Genomic DNA, 22,733 nt, shown 5'->3' with positions numbered 1-22,733 from the left:
AGATGCAGGCTCATTGAATTTTTCTCTTCTTCTGTGTCTGAGGCTGCTGAGTGTACTATTTGGGAAGCCTTGGTGGGGTGGCAGGGGATCTGACTGTGAAGTCAATTCGTTGACCTGCTCCCACCCACGTGTGACCTTGGGCATGTACTTAACACTTCTGGGCTGGAATTTCCTCGTTTGTCAAGTTGGGACATGCATGGCCCTTTGTCGTGGGGTTTTCTGGTAAAATGCCTAGCATGGAAACTGGCACACACAGTGTGCTTGGAGGAAGTTAGAACATGGTAAAGAAGACATTGGGATATACACTTCCTCTTTTCTGTGGACACAGAGCTTCTCGTGGAAGGAATGCTCTGGTCCTTGTGTCAGAAGGTGCCCCAGGTACTGTGGTTTGTAACTGTGCTTAATTTCAGAGGATTATAGGTGGTGATTTACCAAAAAGTGCTATTGGTGCCTGTTACCCACACCAGCTGCTCATGCTGAGCTCAGGGAGGGCTGCTGGGGGGCCTGGGTTGGGAGGCAGCAGAAGTGGTTCTGATCTCCGCCTTGCTGTGTTTCCCTGGGCTAACCCCTTTCCCTCTCTGGGCCTCAGAACCTCCCCCCCCAACCAACTGTGTAGCTAGATGGATTCCTCTCATTTCTTCTAGCCCTGCATAGACAGAGGTATTCTTCTAAAGAAAACATGAAGAGAACTCACCTTAGAATGCAGATGTCCTGCAAGGATTCCACTGAAAGGCAAAAATAGATTGATTGGATTCAGGAGACCCAGCGTCTGTCCCCATATCCCAACCAGGCTGTTCAAGCCAGAGAGAGTAGTCACATGGCCCCTCAAGCCTGAGGGCCCGTGGGAGGAGTTACATAATCCAAGGCTTCCCTGGGAGAAGCTGAGCCCAGCCCTAGAGGTGTGGGAGCAGAGGCTGGCCAGCCACGCCCCCTTTTGGTCCAGTGTCCCCACGGAGATCCACCCTGAGTTGAGCCTGTGCTGAATCTGACAGTGTTCCTACCCCAGAAAAGCCTCAGGCCAGTGGTGGGACTGGGAGAAAAGCAAACCATGTCACCTGTGCCTTATCACCCCCAATTTTGTTACCAGCTGTGAGATCTCAGTCTGCTACATAGGTCCCCTGTGAAGGCACAGAAACCTGTGCTGAGGTGTTTGCTTCTGGCTAAGGCTCAGACCATCCAAACAGCAGTAGCTATTGCTGACTGCATCTTCATCTTCGTCTTAGGTGCCAGGACCTTTGTTCATGTTCTTCATACATTGTAACTTGTTACTCCCCCTCAGAGCCCTTGTTTTCTTCTTCCCATTATATAGATAAGAAAACAGAGGCTTGGTGGTTAAGTAGCACCCCCAAGGGTCTCTCAGACTGAGAGAGGCAGAGCTGGGATTCAGAGCCCCCCGAGAAGCCTCCCTTCCAGGCTATAAGTGCCTCGAGAGCATTTTCTCTCCAGAGACTGATTGGGTATCTCACCCAGCAGACGCTCTTTTCATCACTCCAAACAGAATTTACCTCATTAATCTTGTCTCAGAGTAATCGTTGGCTTTTAGGATTCGTTAGCAACAGCTCCCTGGTGCTTCCAGAAAGGCCTGGTGTTGGGGAGCAGGACAGGCCAGTAAAGGAACTGAGAACTGGCCAAAGGGGCTAAAGTAACTGCCGTAGGTGATCAGGGAAGGCTTCCCGGGGGCGGTGGCTGTGGAACTGGGCTTTGGGGGAAGAGGAGTAAGACAGAAGAATAGGCATTCCCTTGGAGCATGGATCCTGGTACCCTTGTTGGACCTGAGCTCCTGAACTTGGAGGCAGGGTCAGGAGTCACCTGTCTCCAACAGTGCTCAGCAGAGGAAGGAATAAGCACATCTCTCCTGTCCTCTCCCCCTGTGGCCCGGTGGGGGTAGTGGGTGGTCCCACAGTCCTGCTTTCCGACAGTGCTCATCCTGGTCACCACAGTGCCACCTGACCGTAGCCTAGAAAAGCTGCCTTGGCCCGCCAGGCCCCCTCATGCTCTTCTCCTTGCCCCACAGCCAAGAAGACTTGTGCGGACAGCGACTTCACCTGTGGCAACGGCCACTGCATCCCAGAGCGGTGGAAGTGTGACGGCGAGGAGGAGTGTCCTGACGGCTCTGATGAGTCCGAGACCACATGCAGTGAGTCTGAAGCTAGGGCCAGGCCGGGATGCGGGGGTTCAGCTTCTTCATCAGATCCTTCTTTGGAGGTTGGGAAGCCCAAGGGGTTGCAATCTGTCAGACACAGCTCCAGACCCACCTTGGGCCACACTGTCAGGAGCTCCCAGGCATATCCAGTCCTGGTTTCTGCTGACTTCCTCACAGGCCTCTTGCAGCTCGGGCCCTGCTCCTGGAGCACCAGGAGCTAGAAAAAGCCCTTCTGCCCAGAAGCAGCCAGAGCGTATCCTCTGGGTCTCCCTGCGGCTTCCCCAACTATTTTTCTGGAGGATTCTGATCATAATTCTAGCAGTACTGCTAACAGTGGGTGCCTATTAAGTGTATACTCTGGGCCAGACAGAGTGCTAGGCTCTTTGCACGCACTAATTCATCTTCCTACAGCAGCCTCATGAGGCAGGTCCTGTCACTTTCTAAATTTTGCAAAGCAGGACACTGAGGCTCAGAGAGACAGAGTGACTTGCCCAAGACCACCCAGCCAGGACTCTGAGGCCCCAGCTCTTTCCCCTGCCCTGAGCCAGCTGAGCCCAGGAGCCCCGGCATCCATGGCAGGCTGGATGACAGCAGAGGCAGCCAGGGGTGAGGCCCAGGGCCCGAGCCAGAGCCCCAGGCCCGCCTCCTACACTCTGGGCTTTGTCTCTCCTTGATTTCTTTTCCAGGCCCTAATCCTCAAAGCAAACTTACACCCAGCGGGTCATTCCGTGACATTTGTTAAATTAAAAAGGAGATGAGAAAGGGGTGGGGAAGGCCCCAGCAGGTCCCGAGGCAGAGCCTCAGCTGAGTGAGACCGAGAGGGCTGCTGAGGACCCACAAGTCACCATCACCCTCCTCCTTGTCCTCCTCGTTAGGGGTCACACTCAGCCCACAGGCAGAGGCGGGGACAATGGAGGCCCATAGCCCATCTAGGGCTGTGGCTGGTGATAACTGGGTTTCTTCGTCTCCTAGCAACAGAGCCACCAGTCTCCCCGTGAAAGAGAGAAAGGGGGAGAGAAAGGGGGAGCAGGAGCGACCCCGGCCCCAGACAGGAGGCCCCCTTGTCTCCTTGCACAGCTGCCTCTGCCCCCCCTGGCCAGGCCACAGGCCCTGTCCTTTTCTTAGCCACAGGCAGCCAACCTGTCCCGGGGGCGGTCCAGAGCTTTGTCCTGAGCTGCAGAAGGCACGAAGCCTAGCCACGCCCACTGGGATTCTCATCCTCAGGGCCAGTTTGGATCTCTGTTTAGCCAGAAGGAAACTGAGGCCATGGGTTTGGCCACTTGCCCAAGGCTACCCAGCTAAGGAGGGGCAGAGCTGTGGACAGCCAGGAGTGGGTGTTTGGGGAGGGGGCTGTAGCCATAGGGAGCCGAGCAGGGAGACATGCAGTCAGCCAGCTGGGCTGCCCCAATCCCACTCTAGCCGTTCCCCTGGACACTGGGGGCAGCAGGGGAACAAGGGGAGCCTCAGCACAGTTATTACTGGGGTATGTCCTACTGCCTGAGAGCTGGGCTCCCCCTTCTCCCTGTATCTCTGTCTCTCTGTGTTGATGTCCCTTTTCATCTTCCTGGCTCCAACTCCAGGGCTCTGCCCACCCTGCTCTCTTGGACGGCCACCCCCTGCCTGTGCCCCTGCCCAGCCTCCCTCTTACCAGCCCTCTTCTCCATGCCATGCCCCATATTTCCCTCTGTCTTTCTCCCTCTCGTTTTTCCTAGCAGTTGCTGCCTTCCCATCCCCTAGCGGGGCAGGGCCCTCCAGCCTCACCCCTCCTACCTCCCAGGACTGTTTTGTACCCACTGTAAGGCACTGTTATTTGACATTTGAGTAACTGGAGAAGTCAAGGGCCTTGCTTACAAGACACACAGGTTGTTTGTGACTGATCGGCATTCTGTGATAAAAGGCAGGCTCATCAGGCTCTCCCCGAGGCTTGACGGAATGCCCTTGGGAACAGGAGTCAAGATGGCACCCTGGGAGTCAGAAAACCCAGCCCTGCCCTGGGCTCTCCCAGTGAGTTTGCTATGAGATCCTGCACACTTTCCTGTCTGTCTCTGGACCCCAGTTTCTAACATTACAGAGTTCCTGTACACTTAGGACCTTCTTTCTTCCAGCTAGGGCATAAGGCCCAGGATCCCACTTTTTGTGCAAAGTTACACTGCTCAGAGGTGGGCAAGGCCTGTGGGGGACAGGGGACTGCCTGGAGGAGGTGGGTCAGAATGGGACCTCAAGGGTCTGGCAAAATTTGGGGCAGCAGGACCTGGCAACAGGCCGGGAAGCTGGTAGCCAACCCACTGCCCATTTAACTAGTGTTGCCATAGCAACCCCCATAGTCTACCAGGTTCACCTGTATAGCCTACCAGGTTCCTAGGACATCTGCCAGCTCAAAGATTACAGGAAGCAGTAAAGTGTAGTGGGTTTGGTGGGTATGTGATCTGTTTGGGTCCAGGTCCCATGAGACCTCAGGCAGTTTGCCCAGTCTCCCTGAGCCTCCATTTGCTCATCTGTAAAACGGAGTGATGGCACCTGCCTTGCAGGGGTTACGGGGATGAAATGGAAAAAATATGGCAAACTGTCAGGGCACAAGTAACTGGCAGTGTTACTCTCATTGCTGTATTTTGATTCCAGGCCCTCTCTTCCACATACAGCAATTTAAAATTTTAGAATAAGGGAGGGGGTCTGCATGGAGACGGCAAGGGGTCTGGGAGGATGTTCCATTTTTGTGCTTCCCCACTGTGAAGTCTGCCCCTAGCTAGCTGGGGTTTCTCCAGGCTCAGTTTCCTTCTGGTTCTGGGATTTGTGTCTGTCAGATACAGCCAGGAGTCACAGTAGGAAAGCCTGGGACATTTGCCTAATGAAAGTGGCATTTCAGGTCTAATTATAGCTCCCTTGATTGGGGACGGCTTCTGACCCAACTTCACGCAACCGATGGGAGGGGTACGGTGTAGGGGAGGGGAGGTTGGTTCAAGGTGAGTGAGTGGCAACTTTGGGCACTGTTCATTGGCAATGGGAATTTATTCATCATCTCTGAGCCTTTCCACTGGAAAGGGGACCTTACTGATGAACCAAGTGGATGGAGGTCCAGAGGTTTTCTGAGGCCCAGAGGCAAGTTAGAGGCTTACCAGTTAGGAGTACTTTGCCCGAGCCCGCAGGAAGGAGCTGTGTGTGACTGAGGCGGCCCCATGCCATGCTTCCTGGACAGCAGCCGGACACTGGGAGCCCCACCGCCTGGCTCCCTGGTCCTCCTGGAGCTGGCCGTCCCCATCTGGAGGTCGTCTGCCCTTCAGCCTCGCATGTCCCGTCCCTGCAGACGAGCCCGCTCCCTAAGCAGCCGGCAGACACTTCAATTCTTTTACTCGACAGACATTTCTCTTTTTATTAATTTGTGAACTCATAAATTAGAGAACGCCGGTGGACTGGATTTCTGGGGCAGGATTCTCCCGGAACGGGTAATGCCTCCAGCCACTCTGGCATGCCGTTCCAGGACATCGCCAACCGACCCTGGAGGATTCCTGGAGTCTGAGAGGCCGCAGGGTTCTTCACGCCTGCCTCTCAGAACCTCGGGGACACTTGACAGCAGGCCAGGGCATTCCTCGGGGCGTCTGTCTCGGAGAAAGGCTCCGGGGGGGGGGTGCCCTGTGAACTGTGGTCACATGCATCCCCGAGGCCAAGGCCGAGCCCCTTCCAGCCCCTTGCGTTTTCATTTCATGAGATGAAACAGGGGCAACTGTTTCTGAGTTTGTTCCAGGCCCCGTGTGTTGAGATTTCCATGTCTCCTCATTTAAACCTCCTAGAGGAGGTTCTGGAGGTTCTGTAGCCCCATTCTCAGAGGGAGCCTTGGTGCAGAGAGATTAAGTGACTGGCCGAGGAACCTGCGTGCTAGTGGATGGGCGCAGGCCCGGTGGGCCCAACTCCAGAACTCACTAATGCTCTTTCTCCTGCATCACGCTGCCTGAGGGGACTTCGGCTTCAGTTGTCCTCAACGTGGACATTAGGCAGCCATGTTGCAGACCCTACTTGAGTAGAGGCCCAGTGAGCCTCCTTCCTCTGGTGACCCCTCTCCAGCCCAGAGGTCCTGGGAGCACCAACAGGGCCTGCTTTTCTCATGGGCAGTGGTTACATGGGGGTAAGTTAAACAGTGCGTTTATACATCAGAGATCTAGGCTGGAAGTCCAGCTTGGCCTCTCTCCACAGGACTTTCAGCAAACACCTTACCCTCTCTGGGCTTTGCTGGCCTCATCTGTAAAATGGAGGTAGTCATGGCTCTCTCCTCCCTCATGAGGAGACACAGCATATCAGCACTTACCCGGGTCAGCTTTCCAGAGGCAGGCAGTGAGAAGGCCTCACCCCACAGCCTGCAGAGTGAGGTTGCCATCCTAGCTTCAGGGAAGAGCTGTGTGACAGCAGAGACGGTCAGGTTCTAGGAGAGAGAGGAGGTTGGAACACTGGGCATCCAGTAGCTTGGGCGGTCCCTTCCCCTCTTTGGGCCTCTGTTTCCTATCACTTTAGTGGGGACTCCTCGATGTGACCTCTGTGTCCTGGCCTTCCAGGACAGTGCCTTGGCTCTGTGAGGGTAGGAGAGGCTGCTGTCAGGCATTGCGGAATCCTCCAGAGCCTGTAATTAGAGCTGTCTATTTAAGGACACAGCAAATGTCTTATTAATAATAAAGAAAGGAAGCAGACGGATTGTTTAATCATTGTCCTTGCTGAAAGGTTATGCAATTAACTATATAAATATTCATTAAAAGTTCAAGCGGCTGCCTGCTGCACTGGGGTCCGCAGAAGTAGGCCCCAAGAGGTGGGGAGGATGGTCAAGGGCCTTTTCGGTCACCTGGGCATTTGGGTGTAGAGTTTGGGGCTGGTTCAGGCTACTCCTCTACCCACAGGAGCATGTCGGTTTTGATGAAAGAGCACCACCATCAGAGGAACCTGGACTCTGCCTTTCACCTGCTGTGCATCTTTGGACCAGTTCCTTGGTCTCTCTGAGCCTGTTTCCTCCTCTGTCAAATGGAGTGCTTACCTGAAGGGCACCCCTGGAGTTGGCACACATAGCCTGAAGGGTCTGCTCACCTGGGAGGTGGTGGGCCGCATGGGAAATGGAGTCGCCTGACACAGCGTGGGTGTTCAGCAAACATGGCTTCCTTCCAACTCCGCTGCGAAGTTCTGTTTCCTGCGGTCTGGCTCAGGGGGAGATGGTCACCTTGTCCTTCTGTCTCGTTCCTCTCTCAGGAGTTTGCAGACATGCAGGAAGCCTCTGTTGCTTATATGGCAATGAATTTAAAGGAGACAAAATATTCTGTATCTTTTAGACTTGCAGAATGTTAACCCAGTGATTCTCAGAGGGGGTGCATGGGAATCTCCCAGGGGTAGAGGGGAGTTACTGAAATGCAGATTCCTGGGCTCTGCCCTCAAAGTCTGGATTCTGTCTGCTATTAACCGGGCCCAGGAACCTGCACTTCCGGCAGCCCCCACGGCCCCCCAGTCAGGAGTCTGGGCAACACTGGCCGACTTCAGCTCCCTCCTGTGCTTCCAGGGGTCCTGTGGTGTGCGGGTGATGGAGGGGCTCTGGAAGGGCCCCACCTCCCAGCTGCCAGACCTCCTTTACCACCCTGCACTATGGCCCCAAGGCAGCCTTTGTAAAAGATCTTTGTGTGTCTGCGCTCTCTAGGGCCCTACACACCAGTTATTTGTGAAGGGGAATTTCTAGAAAATGAATCCCATGAATCCTGTATTCTTGGCGAGTTGCCTCATATTTCACAAAATGTATTCCTAGGGAGAAGTCTGGGGTCCCAGGTACACCTCTCCCTTCGCATAGTAGTGTCTGAGGGCCCTGCCTCCAATGCCTGCCCCCTCCCCCGACTTAGCCTTTTCTCTGTCTCTGGTGCCCTGTCATCCCAGCTGTGAAAGAAAAGGGGAAACTGGTCCGAGTTGAGGGGGAGACACGAGTGACCCCCCCACCAGCAGGTGCAACAGACTATGCCAAGTGTGAGGCGTCAGACACAGCTGACTTAGAACCCTCACTCAGTCTTAGCAGCTGTGTGACTACACCCCAGTGCTTACCACAAGGGCTTGTACACGGCCGCACTAGGTAGAAACTCACTGAGTGGACAAACAAGTCTTCATCTGTTCATCTGGGGAATTATAGTGGCTAACCCTTAGTGAGCCCTGGGCTGGGCGTTCTAAGTGCCTTACAGACATTCACTTGGGACTCCTAACAATCCCACGTGCTAGGGAATAGTATCATTGCCACTCTGTTGGCACCGAGGTGAGGGCTGTTGACTGAGGTCACGTAGCCAGTGAGTGACCTGATTGATGCCCAGGAAGCCAGGTTCCAGAGCCCCTGCCCTCTCGACCTCCAGGATGGAGGCCTCGACATTATCCTCATCCTGCCAGGGGCTGTTGTGCGGATTAAGTAAGTGAGCCTCTCGCTCCGGGCCTGGCAGCTCCGGGCGACGACAGAGTTCACACCCTGGCAAGTAGCAGGGAGCCAGCCCCGCCTTCCACAGCTGGGTCTGTCACGTGGGTCATCCTGGGACTCTCAGGATGAGAGCCATCCCCAGCCCTGATCAGGGTTCTCATTCTTTCTTCCAAATTGAGAATCAGCCCTGGGGCTCCAGGCCCCTGATTGAGTCAGCCTCTGATTGCTGCTGGAGTAATTATAGCTGTGTGGTCCCGCTGGGCCCTGCCGCACGCACAGCCCTGCTCTCCACAGCCGGCACTGTTGCTGGGGGAGGGGAAGGGGGACGGGGCATACCGAGGCTGCTCTTGGGGCCTTGGCAAGGCCTCCAAATCCTCAGGTTCAGATCACTGAGGCACTGATGTGGAAGCCGAACCGAGGCCCAACTGGGGCATGTTCCACCCCGAGGCACATGGCGGGAAAATGGCAGAGAGGCATGCAGGGCATGGCAGTTTCATGTTACTGGAGCTCAAAAGGGATGTTTGGAGGATGGGAGGTGGATGGAGGAGGGACTTGCCTGCCAGGGGCCAGGGGCCTGTACAAGGGTGTTAGACAGGAAGTGGTGGGATCCGATGTAGGATTCCAAGGGCCTTAGGGCTAGATAGTAACTGCTTCTCAGATGAAGAAACTGGGACCCTGAACAGAGAGGCCTGACAGATTCCCAGGGCCTCGGGCCAGGCGGCTTGAGGCAGGCAGGAGGACTGGTTGGCGCAATGCCCTGTGTCCCCCCTTGGCTAAGCCATGTGCGTGTGTCTGTCTCCACAGCCAAGCAGGTGTGTCCTGCAGAGAAGCTGAGCTGTGGACCCGCCAGCCACAAGTGTGTGCCCGCCTCGTGGCGCTGCGATGGGGAGAAGGACTGTGAAAGCGGAGCAGACGAGGCCGGCTGTGCCACCTGTGAGTCGGGTTAGGTCCCAGGGCCTGCAAGGTGGCTGGGCAGCCTCGGGGAGCAGCAGGCACTTTGGGGAGGGGCCTTCTCTCGGGGCTTGGTGGGTGGACAGCAAAGAGTAATGATCAGGACACTAGTAATGGCCAGGCGCTCTAGAAAGATGTTTCCTGCTTTCATCCTCACAATCACTGCACGAGCAGCCATTGTCATCCCCATTTTATGGGTGAGGAAACTGAGGCTCAGACAAGCGAGGAAAAGCACCCAAAGCTGAGTTGTGGAACCGAGATTCAAATCCGGCTATGGACAGCCAAGTCCAGGAGTATTTTTATCATATCTGACATCTGCTCATCCATTCCATCCGTCTCCACCGACCTCTGAGCCAAGGCAGGGGGCGAGGGCTCAGGCGTGGGGGGTACTGGTGGGGCTGGGGGCGAGGGAGGGGCAGACTCCTGAAGTGTGAAGGACATCTGATGCTGAAATCTCAGACTCCAGCACGAATGTCACAGGGCGGGAAGACATCCCCAGCAGCCTCAGCAGGAACAGATGGAAGTGGTCACCGGGGCAGTTCCACATCACTGAGCTTCAAACACAGGATTATCTCCTTCCCAGGGAGCAGGCCAGCGGGTCCTGGGCCAGTGGGGCTATGCTTGTGTCAATTGGATGGACACCTACTGTGTGCCAGGCCTGGAGCCAGGCTCTGGAAGGGATGATGAGGTGAATCTTACACGCTTCTTCCTCCGGGAGCCCATGATTAATAGGGGAGACAGACTGGCTGCCGATAACTAAGCTGCAAGGCTGGGCTGAGATGTGGGTGGTTTGGGGTATGATAGGGGCTTTTGCCAGGAACTCAACCACTGCTGCCTCGCACCCCCCTCCCTCTCCCAGCCTCTATATTTACATCCTACCCATCCTCCCTGGCCCAGGGGAAATGCCATCTCTCTGGAGCCTTCTGAGTCACACAGCACTCTAGATTCCAAGTCTGGAGTTCTGACGTGTCTGAAGCAGGAAGCATCTGGGTATGGGGGAGATCCTGGCTTCGGCCAGCAGCTCCAAAGCCCTAGCGATGGCACTGGCTTGTCTCCTCAGCTGTGATAATTTTGCGGGGCTTCGCTGGCCAATAAGAATCCTCTTCCCTACTTAGCCCCTCCCCATAATCAGATGTTTCCTCATTTCTAAGGGCCATCAGCTGCTATTGCACGGGCAGGAGTATCTCTAACTAGGCCATGTGGTGGCAGGCATGGTCCTCATTAATTACGGGTGACGGGAGGGTGGTTCGAAGGTCCTACCGGACACCTCTGCTACAGATCCCAACCACCCAGGCAGAGGAGAAAGAATTCTTCCTTCTTTCCCTGACCCAGAGCTGCTTCCATTTCTGAGAGCTGGGAGTGGACTCTCTAGATGCAGGTCTGAGAATAGGACTCTTGAAGCCGTTAACTTTCAGACCTCAGGGAGAGCTCAGTATAAGGAAACGACTTAGTGAGCCCTTCCCCCCCAGACACGTGCAAGCCGAGTCTGGCAGGGAAGAGGGGAGCTAATCTGGGCATGCATCTGCGTAATCTTGGGGGCAGACACCACAAGGCAGTGTGTGCTTTCCCCACCAGTGCCCCAACATCCCAAAAGCCCAGAAGGGGGAAAAAATGCAGCTGTCAGAAACTTGATAGAGCTGTCGGCAACACATGACGAGCTGCGTACATTGCGAAGCTGAAGACATCATTCTATTTTATGTCCAATAACAATGAAAAATGACATAGTTCTATCAGCAAATAAAAACAGACTCTTGGCGCCCCCACATGGAAAGATCCAGTGCTGCCGCCACGGGGGCCCTACCCAAGGCTGCAGCCCCCTTCCCAACCACACCCCCCATCCCCCAGCCACAGCCTCTGTGTGAGGAACCAAGCAGAGAGATGAGGAGGTCGCTGCTCTGAAAATGGCCTACCCTCCAGGAAAGGAGGAGCAAACCAGAAAGCTGAGAGTAGTCAGAGTAGGAGGGAAGAGCTCCAAACCAGGGTTCTGGTTACGTGTGACCCTGGACAAATTGCTCCTCTCTGGGCCTCAGTTTTCCCATCTATAAACTAGCAGTTGGGCTGGTGGTCTCCAAAGCCCTCAGCCTCTGAGCTGGGCAGCTCACTAGAGAGAGGAAGCCCAGGGCCCCAGGCAGGGCCAGCAACCTGTGTCCTTACCTACTGCCCATCCCTACTTATTCCTCAACATCCCGCCTGTCTGGCATCCATCTACTTCACACCCGCCCCCCACAGGGAGCTCTGTGCCAGGCCCTCCAGACCAAGTGGGATCAGTCTTGGAGCCGGTCCCCGTGAGGGAGACAGAAGGATGTGAACCCAGATGTTTGAACGTGCTGTGAAGGGCACGCAGAACAGAGGTAGAGGGAGGCTTGCCAAGTAGGAAAGCATAAGTGTGTTATGAAAGAGGTGGGCTTTGGGCCCCTGGAGGATGAGAACTGGTCACTGTGATATACGGAGATAGTGCTGGGCAGGAGGAGAGCACCCAGCAGAGGGGAGAGCTTGAACGAAGGCCTGGAAGTGAAGAGGGGGGCCAGTGGTCTAGTATGGCAGACACCAGGGCACCAGGAGCTCGGGTGGAGCAGTGGCTCTGTGCCAGTGGCTTGGATGCCAGGCCAGGGGACTGAGCCTGGCTGGTGCGGGCCCATGGGGATGGGGAGGCAGCTGAGTCATGACATCAGGAAACAGCTCCAGATCTTGTTCCTTGGGATGGGTCGGGGTCACGTTGGGTATTATTTCCTGGGAACATCACAAGGCCCTTGGAGACAGGCAGCACCCCGCAGCAGGAGCACTCCCAGCCCCATTGCATTGCTGGCCGTGGGGGGACGGGAATTCTCGCTCCCAGTGAGGCTGCGAGGCTCAGGGTGGACAGGCGCGATGCCCTGAGTCCCCCTGCATGGCCCCGGATCGGAAGCCTCCTGTGCTGTCGGGCGCCCCTCCCCCCGCAGGACGCCCGCGGTGGGTGGGCAAGGGTCAGCCCCCCCCCGCCCCCCCGCAGCAGCAGCAGGGCCGACCGGCTCTCTGTCCCGCGCAGTGTGCGCCCCGCACGAGTTCCAGTGCAGCAACCGCACCTGCTTGGCCGCCGTGTTCGTGTGCGACGGCGACGACGACTGCGGCGACGGCAGCGACGAGCGCGGCTGCGCCGACCCGGCCTGCGGTCCCCGCGAGTTCCGCTGCAGCGGCGGCGGCGGCGCCTGCATCCCCGAGCGCTGGGTCTGCGACCGCCAGTTCGACTGCGAGGACCGCTCGGACGAGGCGGCCGAGCTGTGCGGCCGTGCGGGCCCCGGGGCCACCGCCGCGCCCGCCGCCTGCGCCGCGGCCTCCCAGTTCGCCTGCCGCAGCGGCGAGTGCGTGCACCTGGGTTGGCGCTGCGACGGCGACCGCGACTGCAAGGACAAGTCGGACGAGGCCGACTGCCGTAAGCCTCCGCCCCCCACCCCCGTACCGCGTGGCCCCGCTGCTCTTCCCCGGCCGGCCTGAGGCGCCGGCTGCCAGGACCCACCTGTCCTGCCCGCCCGGGTTACCTGGGTTAAGGTGGGGCACGGACTTGAGGAAGGTGGAGTCCCTAGGTTGGAGGTCCCCAGGCTCCTAAATTGCCCAGCTCAGGTCTGACCCCAGAGGCCCAGGGTCTTCCCTGGTCCTGCTTTCCCAGTCCTGCCTCCCGCCCCCTGCCCTTCCCCATTTCAGGCATTCACCCACTGGCTCCAGTGCCCCAGACCTTGGTACTCTCAGGAGCTGCCCCTGTGCCCCGCCCCTGCCAGCCCGCTTGTCCTTCAAGGCCTCAACCCTGGGCTGGGTACACCCCCCCCCCACCCGGAGCAGCCCTTTCCTACAGCACAGACTACACTGTAATGTCACCTGTTCATTCCTCAGTCTCCCTCCTGCCCCTTGAGCTCCTAGAGGATGGGGAGCTTCCCAGTGTCTGGGTTCCCCATGTCCCACCTAGTCCCCGTCATGCAGAGGGTGCTCAGGAAGGGTTTGGGGAAGGGATGAAGTCATTAAGACATGAGCACCGATTCTGAAAAGAAGGCAGTGGTGTGCTGTGGGTGGGTGGCCCTGGGGAGAGGCGGTGGATGAGAAAACAGCAGACCTGAGTTTCAGTCCTGGCTCTGTCAGCCAGAGTGCTGTGTGATCCTGGGTGAGGCCTTCCCCCCTCTCTGAGCTTCAGTCTCCCCATCTGTACACTGCAAGTGCCTTGGCCAGGTGTCCTCTGAGGACTCCCAAGTTCAGCCCCTGGTTCTCTTGCCGAGCGTGGATATGGGCTGGGGCTGGGGTCTGTGGGAGGAGGGCTGTTCCAATACCACATTGGCCCTGACCCTCCTGCTTTGCCTTCTCCTGGCAGCCCTGGGGACCTGCCGTGGGGACGAGTTCCAGTGTGGGGAAGGGACTTGTGTCCCTACAATCAAGCGCTGCAACCAGGAACAGGACTGTCCAGATGGGAGTGATGAAGCCGGCTGCCTGCAGGGTGCGTGAGGTTGGAGGCAAAGGGGTGACACCCTCCCCGAAGAAGAGCCCTGAACTCTCCCAACTCCAGAGAGAGCAGAATTCAGAGAGGTCTCCCTTTGGTGCCTGAGATGTGTGTACCCCCAAAGCATCATTTGCCACTAAATTACCCAGATTTACTCCCTGCAGGTCCTGCTGGCCCCAGAACAGGATTTTAAAGGACTTTGCAAAAGCTCAAAGAGGCCTGGGGGGGGTGGGGCATGAGAAGGCACTGCAGGAAGTCCACCCGCACCATTTGTCCACGCCCCAGCCTCCACGTGGCTTTCTTCTAGCGTAAGCATAACCTCCGTCCCCAGGGAGCTCCCTTCATTCTCTGTGCACTTCAGAGGACTTGTGCACTGTCCTCTGGCGGGACACTGCCTCTGGTCATCACTCCCCACCTGTAGGAACCAGGACCTTGACCACAAGTCATCTGGGAAAATGGATAAAGGGTTAGGCAGTGAGGCAGCCTCCCCTATACAGGGCCTCTAGGACACAGGTCCCCCTCAGATGGTCAGTCCAGTCCCCAGGGTCTCTCTAGGGTTTCTACTTTCCTCTCAGGGCCCAGAACTGCCAGATCAGGCATATCGCCCCCTCCCCTCCACCAGCCTTGCCCAGCTAAATGATACATGGGCATCCTGACTTTATTCCTGGGGTTCTGCCCTTCTGAGAGCAGAACTCCCACCAGCCCCGTGTCCCACTGTCTATCCTGGGTCCTTTAGAGACCTATGGGGACTGGGGCTGGAGCTTCGCTCACCTCCCACGGACCTAGACCAGCCTAGCCCTCCCTGCCCAAGGTCTCACAGGCCTTGTCCACTCTCTTGTCCGGCCCGACAGAATCAACATGTGAGGGCCCCCGCAGATTTCAGTGTAAGAGTGGCGAGTGCGTGGACGGCGGGAAAGTGTGTGACGCTCAGAGAGACTGCCGGGACTGGTCGGATGAACCTCTGAAAGAGTGTGGTACAGTACCTGTCTCCTTCTGCCTGCTGGACTCAGCCCCACCATGCCCCCTCCTGGCATCCAGGCCAAGGCCCACACCTGCCCCTCTGCACACGTTCTGCTCTGACCCTCTCTCTCTGGAATTGTGCACTGTCCTCTGGCGGGACTCTGCCTTGTGGCCTCATTCTGCATCTCTACAAATCAAGCTGCCTTTCCTTTCCAACCCAGATGCTCAGTTATGCTTCCTCTCACAAACTCGGCCTCTCCTCCTCTCTCCTTCCCCATTGAGACCTTTGCTAACCTAGCCAGGGTCCTGGCCTCTGAGGCCTTCTAGTCTCTGCAGGAATCCAGGAAGAGAGGGAGAGGTAGGGGACAGCAGACAGTAGCCAACTGAGGTACATTCCAAAGCCACCTGGCTTGGGCTAGGCCGAATGAGGGTAAGGCAGACCCAGCAGCAGAAGGTGACAAGAAGGCGACACCATCCTGAGCCCCAAGGAGCTTGGGCTTTCTGAGAGAGAAGACTTACAGGATGGACATGAGTAAAGGGCGGGATGAGGCAGCTGTTCTAGAGCTAGAGCTGTGAGGGAGGGTTCCAGGCTGAAAAGAACAGGAGAGTCTGGGCTGTAGGTGAGGTGAGCAGCCCACAGAATATGCTAGAAACCCACTGTGGGCTCCAGGAAGGTTCATGTCTGAGCTCAGAGCTTTGGGCCCAGAATTCCTGGGAGGACGGAGCCTATATCCAACCCTACCTTTCTGGCAGACCAGGCTGCCAGTCTGAAGATTCCGGGGAGTTTCGTTCTCTTGAACTCCCCAGGAACAGCATGTTTTCACCCCTGTTGGAGATTTAAAAATTGGTTTTGGAAGGCAGCGTGGTCGGTTGCAGGTCACTTAGCCTGCACCGAAGCTGGCGGGAACGCGCTCATCTTAGGCCTTCCTGCTCCCTCAGACGCCCTGCCAGGAAAAGTCCTAGAGGAAGGAACGTGAGCAAAAGATAATAGGGAAGTGGGAACAACGGAGCCCAGCCTCCACCACCAACAACCCCCTCACCCCTCACAGGTCTGGAGTTAGCCAGGGGCTGCTAACCTACTAAATCTCTTCTTTCTGGTCTTTTGCACGACACATCTAAGAGAAGTATGTACGCATGTATTTGTGTCTGTGTGCTGGAGAGCCCAGTGTCTGTGTCCACGGCTCCTCCTTGGAGTAAGGCAAGGGGACTGCATCTTGTGTCTGTGTGTCCCTGCATCCGTGGGAATTTGTCTGTGGGGTCTGTGCGCCCACCAGTGTGTGGGAGCATGTACGCAGGGACACGCATGTGCTGGGGAGAGTGACTCTGCCCCTCCCTTCCATGGTAGCTTCTGGACCACCCCCACCTCCCCTGTAGGCACCCAGCAGAATCGCTTCCAGCATAGATAGCACTGGGAAGGCCCAGGGAAGCCCCTCCAGGCGCTGCTTTGGCACTGGCCTTCCAATGCACGGTCAACGAGGCCCCACTACTCATTCTCTCACCCCGAAGGGACTCTGTGCTTTCCTCTATCAGAGAAACCTGAGCCACTTCGAGCTTTCCCTCTTCCCTTTTCAGAACCATCCTACACATGCTAGTCTGTCAAGGGTTTGGTAAATACAGCTGTGGAGTTGCTGCTACCTACAGAGGGAGGGGGTCGGCGAACAGAGGGAGGGGGCAGCGAGTGGGTGCGTGAATGAGGCAGTGAGCGAGCGGTGAGCAGAGCAGACAGATGGACGGCACTGAGGGAATAATACAGTGTGGGAGAGGTCAGGGGAGGCGTGGAGTGACCGAAGATTCCCGGAGGTGGTGCCCCACAGAGTGCCCCTCAAAGCTGCCGTGGCTCAGCCCACCCCAGGGGACTGGGCCTTTTCCCAGGGCTGGACCCAGCTGAGTACCCCCAACCCCCCAGAACTTCCAGTCATGGGGTTGCTGTGATCTTGTTCTTTCAGTGCTACCAACATCCCGGGGAAACAGGAGGCGGCCCAGGGGTAAAGGGGAGTCATCCGTACGCATGGCTTGGGCTGGAGGTGGGCACCCGCCGCTGTGCATGGCCTGGGGCGGACCACTCAGACCAGCTGTGTGCATGGCCACAACTGGCTTGGCTCAGCTGTGCTTGGCTTGGCTGCAGTGGTGGTGCATGAACCTGGGGGGGTAGAAGGGTGGCAGGGCACCTTCTCTTGGCCTGCAGAATTAACCTGTGATCCCAAAGCTCAGAAGATGCTGTGAGGACATGGTGAGCTTTGGTGCCGGCCTCCCTAACCTCCCCTAGGACTCTGCCACAGGGGGCGAGGAAGCAGAGGGTGGGGAGACCCGATGAGCTTCTGGCTTCCTTCAGCCCCTGAAGCAATGGGACCAGACCTGTGATTGAGTATAAAAGGAGGGATAGGAGCTGAGAAGGGAGAAGGTGGAAATAATCCATCATATTTCACGGTAGGAGAGAAGTGCCAGAGCGGCAGCTCTGTGTAGAAAGCACCTGGGGTCTTAGATAACCACAAGCTCGGTGGGGTCAGTCTCTGTTGTTCAGACTCCCTCTGGGCGGCAGTGAACTAGCCCTGGGCCCTGTCCTAGTCGGGACATGGACAGATGGGATGTGTCCGGAGGAAGGCACTTGGATAGCAGGGCGTCAGAAATCAGCGCTTCAAGGAGACTCAGAGGGAACCATCAGACTCTGGCCAGCCCCAGCCAGTAGAGCTGGAGTGGGAGCAAAAGCTTCAGGAAGGCCAGTCCAGTGAGGAAGGCTTCCCTGGGAGGGAAGGGGCTCCTTGAGGCTGGAGATGTTTAAGCAAGGGCAGAAGGGGTTCTTGAGGTATCCTGAGGGTGAGAGGTGGTCCCTGCACAATGAGGTCACGAGGAAGGAGGAGCTGTGAGACCTGTGTTTGTGAAAGGAGAGACCTCAGGCGGCCTAACTGCCTCTGGCCTCCGGGTACACAGAGCCCTGGCCTGGGAGGCAAAGGACCTGAGTTCCACTCTGTCCCTGTCTTTGGGTCCAGCCTGGAGCAAGGACCTGCACCTCTCTCTGAGCCTCCTCTGCGCAGTCACCTGGTTAACAAGGCTGCGGCTCAGTGCAGCTGGAGAGCATCCTGGCCCCATGGGGGTCCTGCTGCCCGGAGTCTCTGCTTCAGCTCTAGGCCCTACCCCTGTCCTGCCCCCACCTCCCCAGCCAGGACTCCTGAACCCCCAGGAGCCTGTGTCCTTCCCCAGGGCTGAATGAGTGTCTGCACAACAATGGTGGCTGCTCCCACATCTGCACGGACCTCAAGATTGGTTTTGAGTGCACGTGCCCAGCAGGCTACCAACTCCTGGACCAGAAGACCTGTGGCGGTGAGACCCTCCCCACCCTCCCCCTCCCCCAGACAGAGGCAGAGCACCCTATAGGTTCTGACCTGTGCTCATCCCTGCAGACATCGACGAGTGTGAGGACCCTGATGCCTGCAGCCAGATCTGTGTCAATTACAAGGGCTACTTCAAGTGCGAGTGCCACCCCGGCTACGAGATGGACACACTGACCAAGAACTGCAAGGCTGTCGGTATGGGCACCTCAAGGTGGGGGTACGGGGACAGCTCCATGGGGTTGCAGAGAGCCGGCTGCCGCCACCTCTGTGAGGAGCAGATGGGTATGCAGGTACACACACATACACACGGAGCAGGGGGCACATGCGTTGCTTGGATTATAAGTGTACCTTGCACACAAACACCTGCACAGACCCTGCCCAGAGCCACCCAGTATATCACAGACACGGCACTCACAGTCACACCATGTATGGACACATGCTTGACCGTGCAGGCCACGCATACAGCACAGGCATTCCCAGGAGAGGGCATGACATGCACGGACCCATACATCGTTCTAGGCACTGGGGATTCGGCAGTAAGCAAAGCAGACACAGATCCCTGCGTGCTCTTTGGGACTTACATCCTGGTGCATGGGACAGACAAGAAATCTGATTTAAAAAAAAAAAAAAAAAGAAATCTGATAAATAAGTGAACTAGCATGGCAGATGGTGGTCATGGTTAAGGAGGAATACAACCCGGGGAAGGGGAGAGGGAAGTCCAGAAGGGCAGAGAGGAGTACAGTTTCAGACAGAGTGGTCAGGGAATGACCTCTGTGAGAAAGTAACATTTGAGTCAAGACCTGGAGGTGGTGAAGGAAGGAGACATGCAGCTATCAGTAGGAACCACATTTCAGGCCAAAGGAACAGAAAGTGCAAAGGCCCTAAAGCAGGAGCGTGCGGGGTGTGTTCCGATGACAGCGTGGAAGCCGGCGTAGCTGGAGCAAAGAGCACAGGAGATGAAGTCATCGAGGGGACTCTGGGCAGATCACAGAGTCTTCTAGACCATCATAAGGGCTGTCATCCCACGTCAGGGGGAAGCCTTGGAGGGCTTTGAGTAGAGGAGGGGTGTGCTGTGCCTTTCATTTCCAAAGGCTTCCTCTGGCTGCCGTGCTGGGAGGAGACTGTAGGGGACAGACAAGAAGCAGGGAAACCATTTAAGAGGTTTTTGTGTCATGCAGAAGAGGTGATGGTGGCTAGGACCATCGTGCTGCAGTGTGAATGATACAAAGCAGGCAGACTGGACGTACTTTGCAGGTTAAGACTTATTTTGAAGCAACAGGATTCACATACCCATTGAATGTAAGATGTGAGAGTTAAAAAAAGAGAGTCGAAGATGACGGCAAGGGTTTTGGCCAAACACCTGGGAAAACAGGATTGCTATCTACGGAGCTGGGAAAGATGGTGCAAGAAGCAGGGTCGGGGGAACAGTAGCTTGATTTGAGCATGTCGAGTTTTCAAGAAAGCTGTGTTGACATCCAAGCGGGGGTTGTGAGGAGGCCCTCGGACGCACAAGCGGAGCTCAGACGCACACACACGATGCATGGTGTGCAGCCACAGTAAGGGACACAAAGCCTGCAAACCCAAAGCCTACTGCCCCTACTGTGCCCCATGCCACATGTACCTTAGCGCGTCATGCATCCCATGCTGCCTGTTCTCGCTGCCCCCCCATCCCCCCAAGGGACGCGTGTCCTCCATGCACAGACTGTGAACGTGCAGCAGAGACAACACATGACTGCCGCGTCATCACAAGGCCCCGCAGAGGAACATCTGAAGCGCAGTCACACTAAATCCCAGCCACCTGCACACTGGGTTCCTAGCACCTCGAGATACCCTGTAACCCAGCTCCTGCCTTCAGAGGATCGTGTTGCTGCTCTCGTTTTGGGACAAAGAAAAGGGAACCGTCAGGGGAAGGGCTTTGACCTCGGCTCTCCTTCTTTCTCCTTCCTACACCCAGAGTTCTCCTTTCTCTGGACTCTCTTTGGGTACCAGATCCTCTCTTTCCCTGCCCCTGCCCCATCACCACACGCAGGTCACAGGCCGAGGCCACACAGGACTCTGTGTTGGTCCTCCCTGGTCCCCAGGGAACTCGTTAGCCTGACACAGATGCACAGTGACAGGGACCAGGCGGCCTACAGAAATGTCTGCTGGAAAACAGGGGGAGAAGGCCCAGGTAGCTCCAAGTGCAGGGGCTGGGACGTGAGAGTAGAACCAGGTCACAGGAGGGAAACCTGGAATTCAGTGCTGGCCCCTCACAGGCCTCTGGGGTAGTGACCTTCGTGCTGAGTAGCCAGGAATGTCTCGGTCACTAGTGAACTTCCTAAAATAGCCTCCTAAGTTTAAAAATGGCTTTTCGTGTGCATGGGTTGTCGTGTGTTGTCTCCATTGCACGTATATGACCCGTGCTGTATATTACACACACCCCACCCCTGCTACTGTTTCAGAGTCCAGTGCAAATGACACCCAGCTCACAGGAACCCTCCTGATCCCTGCCAGCCCCTAAAACGCCATCTCTGGTCATGTCCCTGAAACATCATCTCTAGTCATGTCCCCAAACACGTTCTGCGTAAACTAAAGTCTGAGTCTTCAGGGAGAGGAGTCTCATACTGCATCTCCTCTTTTAAACCTCACCCTAGTTCTGATGTTCATCCTCACACTCCAACCTCAGTCCCCTTCCTAAAACACCTGATGCTCACATTGCCCTGTTGTGAGCTATTGCAGTGGGGCCCTAAGCAGGGGAGCTGGGGAGCCATGCGTTCTAGGCAGAGGGGACCACTTGAGCAAAGGCCCGAGGCAGCCAGGCTCTGCCTGGTCATCATACTGGTCTGGTGGCTGGGGTCAAGGTGTGTTGGTGATGAGTGATGAGGCTAGATGGGGCTTAGGGTCACATCCCAGAAGGTGTAAGCCTAAGGAGGAAATGGGGAGTCGTAAAAGATTTGGGGCGAGTTTATGTCTAATACAAAGAATATAGATCTTCCGTTACACAGGGCACCTTGCACCTTAAGCCTCCCCATACACCGACCCCCCCCACCCCACCCCTTGCACTGACCATTTCTCTCACCCTTCCTGCACCGCAGCTGGCAGAAGCCCATCGCTGATCTTCACGAACCGGCACGAAGTGCGGAGGATAGACCTGGTGAAGCGGGACTACTCCCGCCTCATCCCCATGCTCAAGAATGTCGTGGCGCTGGATGTCGAAGTGGCCACCAATCGTATCTTCTGGTGTGACCTCTCCTACCGCAAGATCTACAGGTGAGTGGAGGCAGGTGTTCCACAGCCAGGCTGGGGCAGGGGTGGGGGGCCTGACAGGCGGAGAGGAAGGGGGACCTCTTTACCCACTCCGCCTCCAGAATCCGCTGGGGACAGATAGGGACTTGGGCAGAAACACAGGGTCACAACGGATATGGAACTCCCAGACCATCTCCTTCCCCGGGGCTGGCCAGGCAGATAGGTCTGTGGGGAGAGCCCCTCTGAGCCCACACCCCTGGGCTTTGACTGACCTCTGGTGGTCTGGGGGGCAGCACCAGACCTGAGAACCAGTCCACCAGACCAGGAGGTATGACACTCCAGCCTCTGTGAAGACTGTAAGGCAGCTTACCTGTCTGTGGGTCAGATCTTGTGGATAACTCAGTCCAACATGACTGAGACCTGGTCCTGCCTGGAGGACAGCACTCATAACACAGTGATGTCTATTACACTGCTCCCAAGAGGAAAGTACAGAGGGGGCCCCTTACCCAATCTGGGGTGTCAGGGAACTCTTCCTGGATGGCACTACCCCCAGCCCAGCCCTTTCCTTTGTCCAACGCCATAGTCAGTGGACTTCCACTCTCCAGAAGGCCCCTCACACACACCAGGAGGTCCTCTGGTAGGTCTTTCTCAAATCCCACAAGCCTGTCTCCCTGTGTGTCCGGGCCCCTTTTTGGACGTCATAACCTTTCTTTGTCCTGAGATGTGTGTGGCAGGACTGCCAATGACCAGGCCCAGGGTAGACTGTTGAAAGAACAATGGGGTGGATGGGTGGATGGATGGATGGATGGATGAAGATATACCAAGTGCTGTTCACAGACAGCTAGATACGTACCACACCCCGAACGCACAGACACATACTCAGTTTAGACTCACACACAGAAGCAGCTAGGGCCATGTCTGCCCCACAGGTATGCCTGGAAGAAGCAGGATTTGATGACAGACTGGGTATGGGGCTGAAGGAGGTGCATTCTGGGAGGTTCGGATTTCTGGCTCAGAAGCCTGCCATTTTCTGATATGGGAGCAGTGGGTGGGGTGGGGTGTTGGCCATTCTGGCTGGCTGAGGGGAAAGGAATGGGGGGCAGTTTGAGATGTGTTGAGTTCAAGGTCCATGGAACATCCCAGGGGTGCTAGTCGGCTTTACAGTCTGGAGCTTCAGAGAGTGGTCAGGATGGGAGAATCAGAGTTATGGGTGGCAGTGGGCACTGTGGATCTAATCAGCCAGAGGGAAGACGTGGG

The 22,733-nt window shown here is 56.6% G+C and overlaps 1 protein-coding gene across 20 annotated transcripts in view; it reads left to right on the top strand.

The window, feature by feature from the left end:
- The window catches only part of LRP8 (LDL receptor related protein 8), a 77,602-nt gene that overhangs the window by 34,241 nt on the left and 20,628 nt on the right, over positions 1-22,733 (top strand). For 5 of the 20 annotated variants that reach the window (XM_059374798.1, XM_059374790.1, XM_059374794.1 and 2 more), the window contains exons 3-11: positions 2,015-2,137; positions 9,357-9,485; positions 12,529-12,912; positions 13,837-13,959; positions 14,814-14,936; positions 16,869-16,946; positions 18,121-18,240; positions 18,321-18,446; positions 21,326-21,500. In XM_059374798.1, coding sequence (XP_059230781.1) covers positions 2,015-2,137; positions 9,357-9,485; positions 12,529-12,912; positions 13,837-13,959; positions 14,814-14,936; positions 16,869-16,946; positions 18,121-18,240; positions 18,321-18,446; positions 21,326-21,500 — 1,381 coding nt within the window. The remainder of the gene's footprint in view (positions 1-2,014; positions 2,138-9,356; positions 9,486-12,528; positions 12,913-13,836; positions 13,960-14,813; positions 14,937-16,868; positions 16,947-18,120; positions 18,241-18,320; positions 18,447-21,325; positions 21,501-22,733) is intronic. The other 15 variants (XM_059374803.1, XM_059374799.1, XM_059374796.1 and 12 more) reach the window with 8 other exon arrangements.

Source organism: Mustela nigripes, chromosome 14 (assembly GCF_022355385.1).
Source record: "Mustela nigripes isolate SB6536 chromosome 14, MUSNIG.SB6536, whole genome shotgun sequence".
In the NCBI taxonomy this organism is placed as follows: domain Eukaryota; kingdom Metazoa; phylum Chordata; class Mammalia; order Carnivora; family Mustelidae; genus Mustela; species Mustela nigripes.
This window is presented reverse-complemented; position numbering and strand designations above follow the sequence as displayed.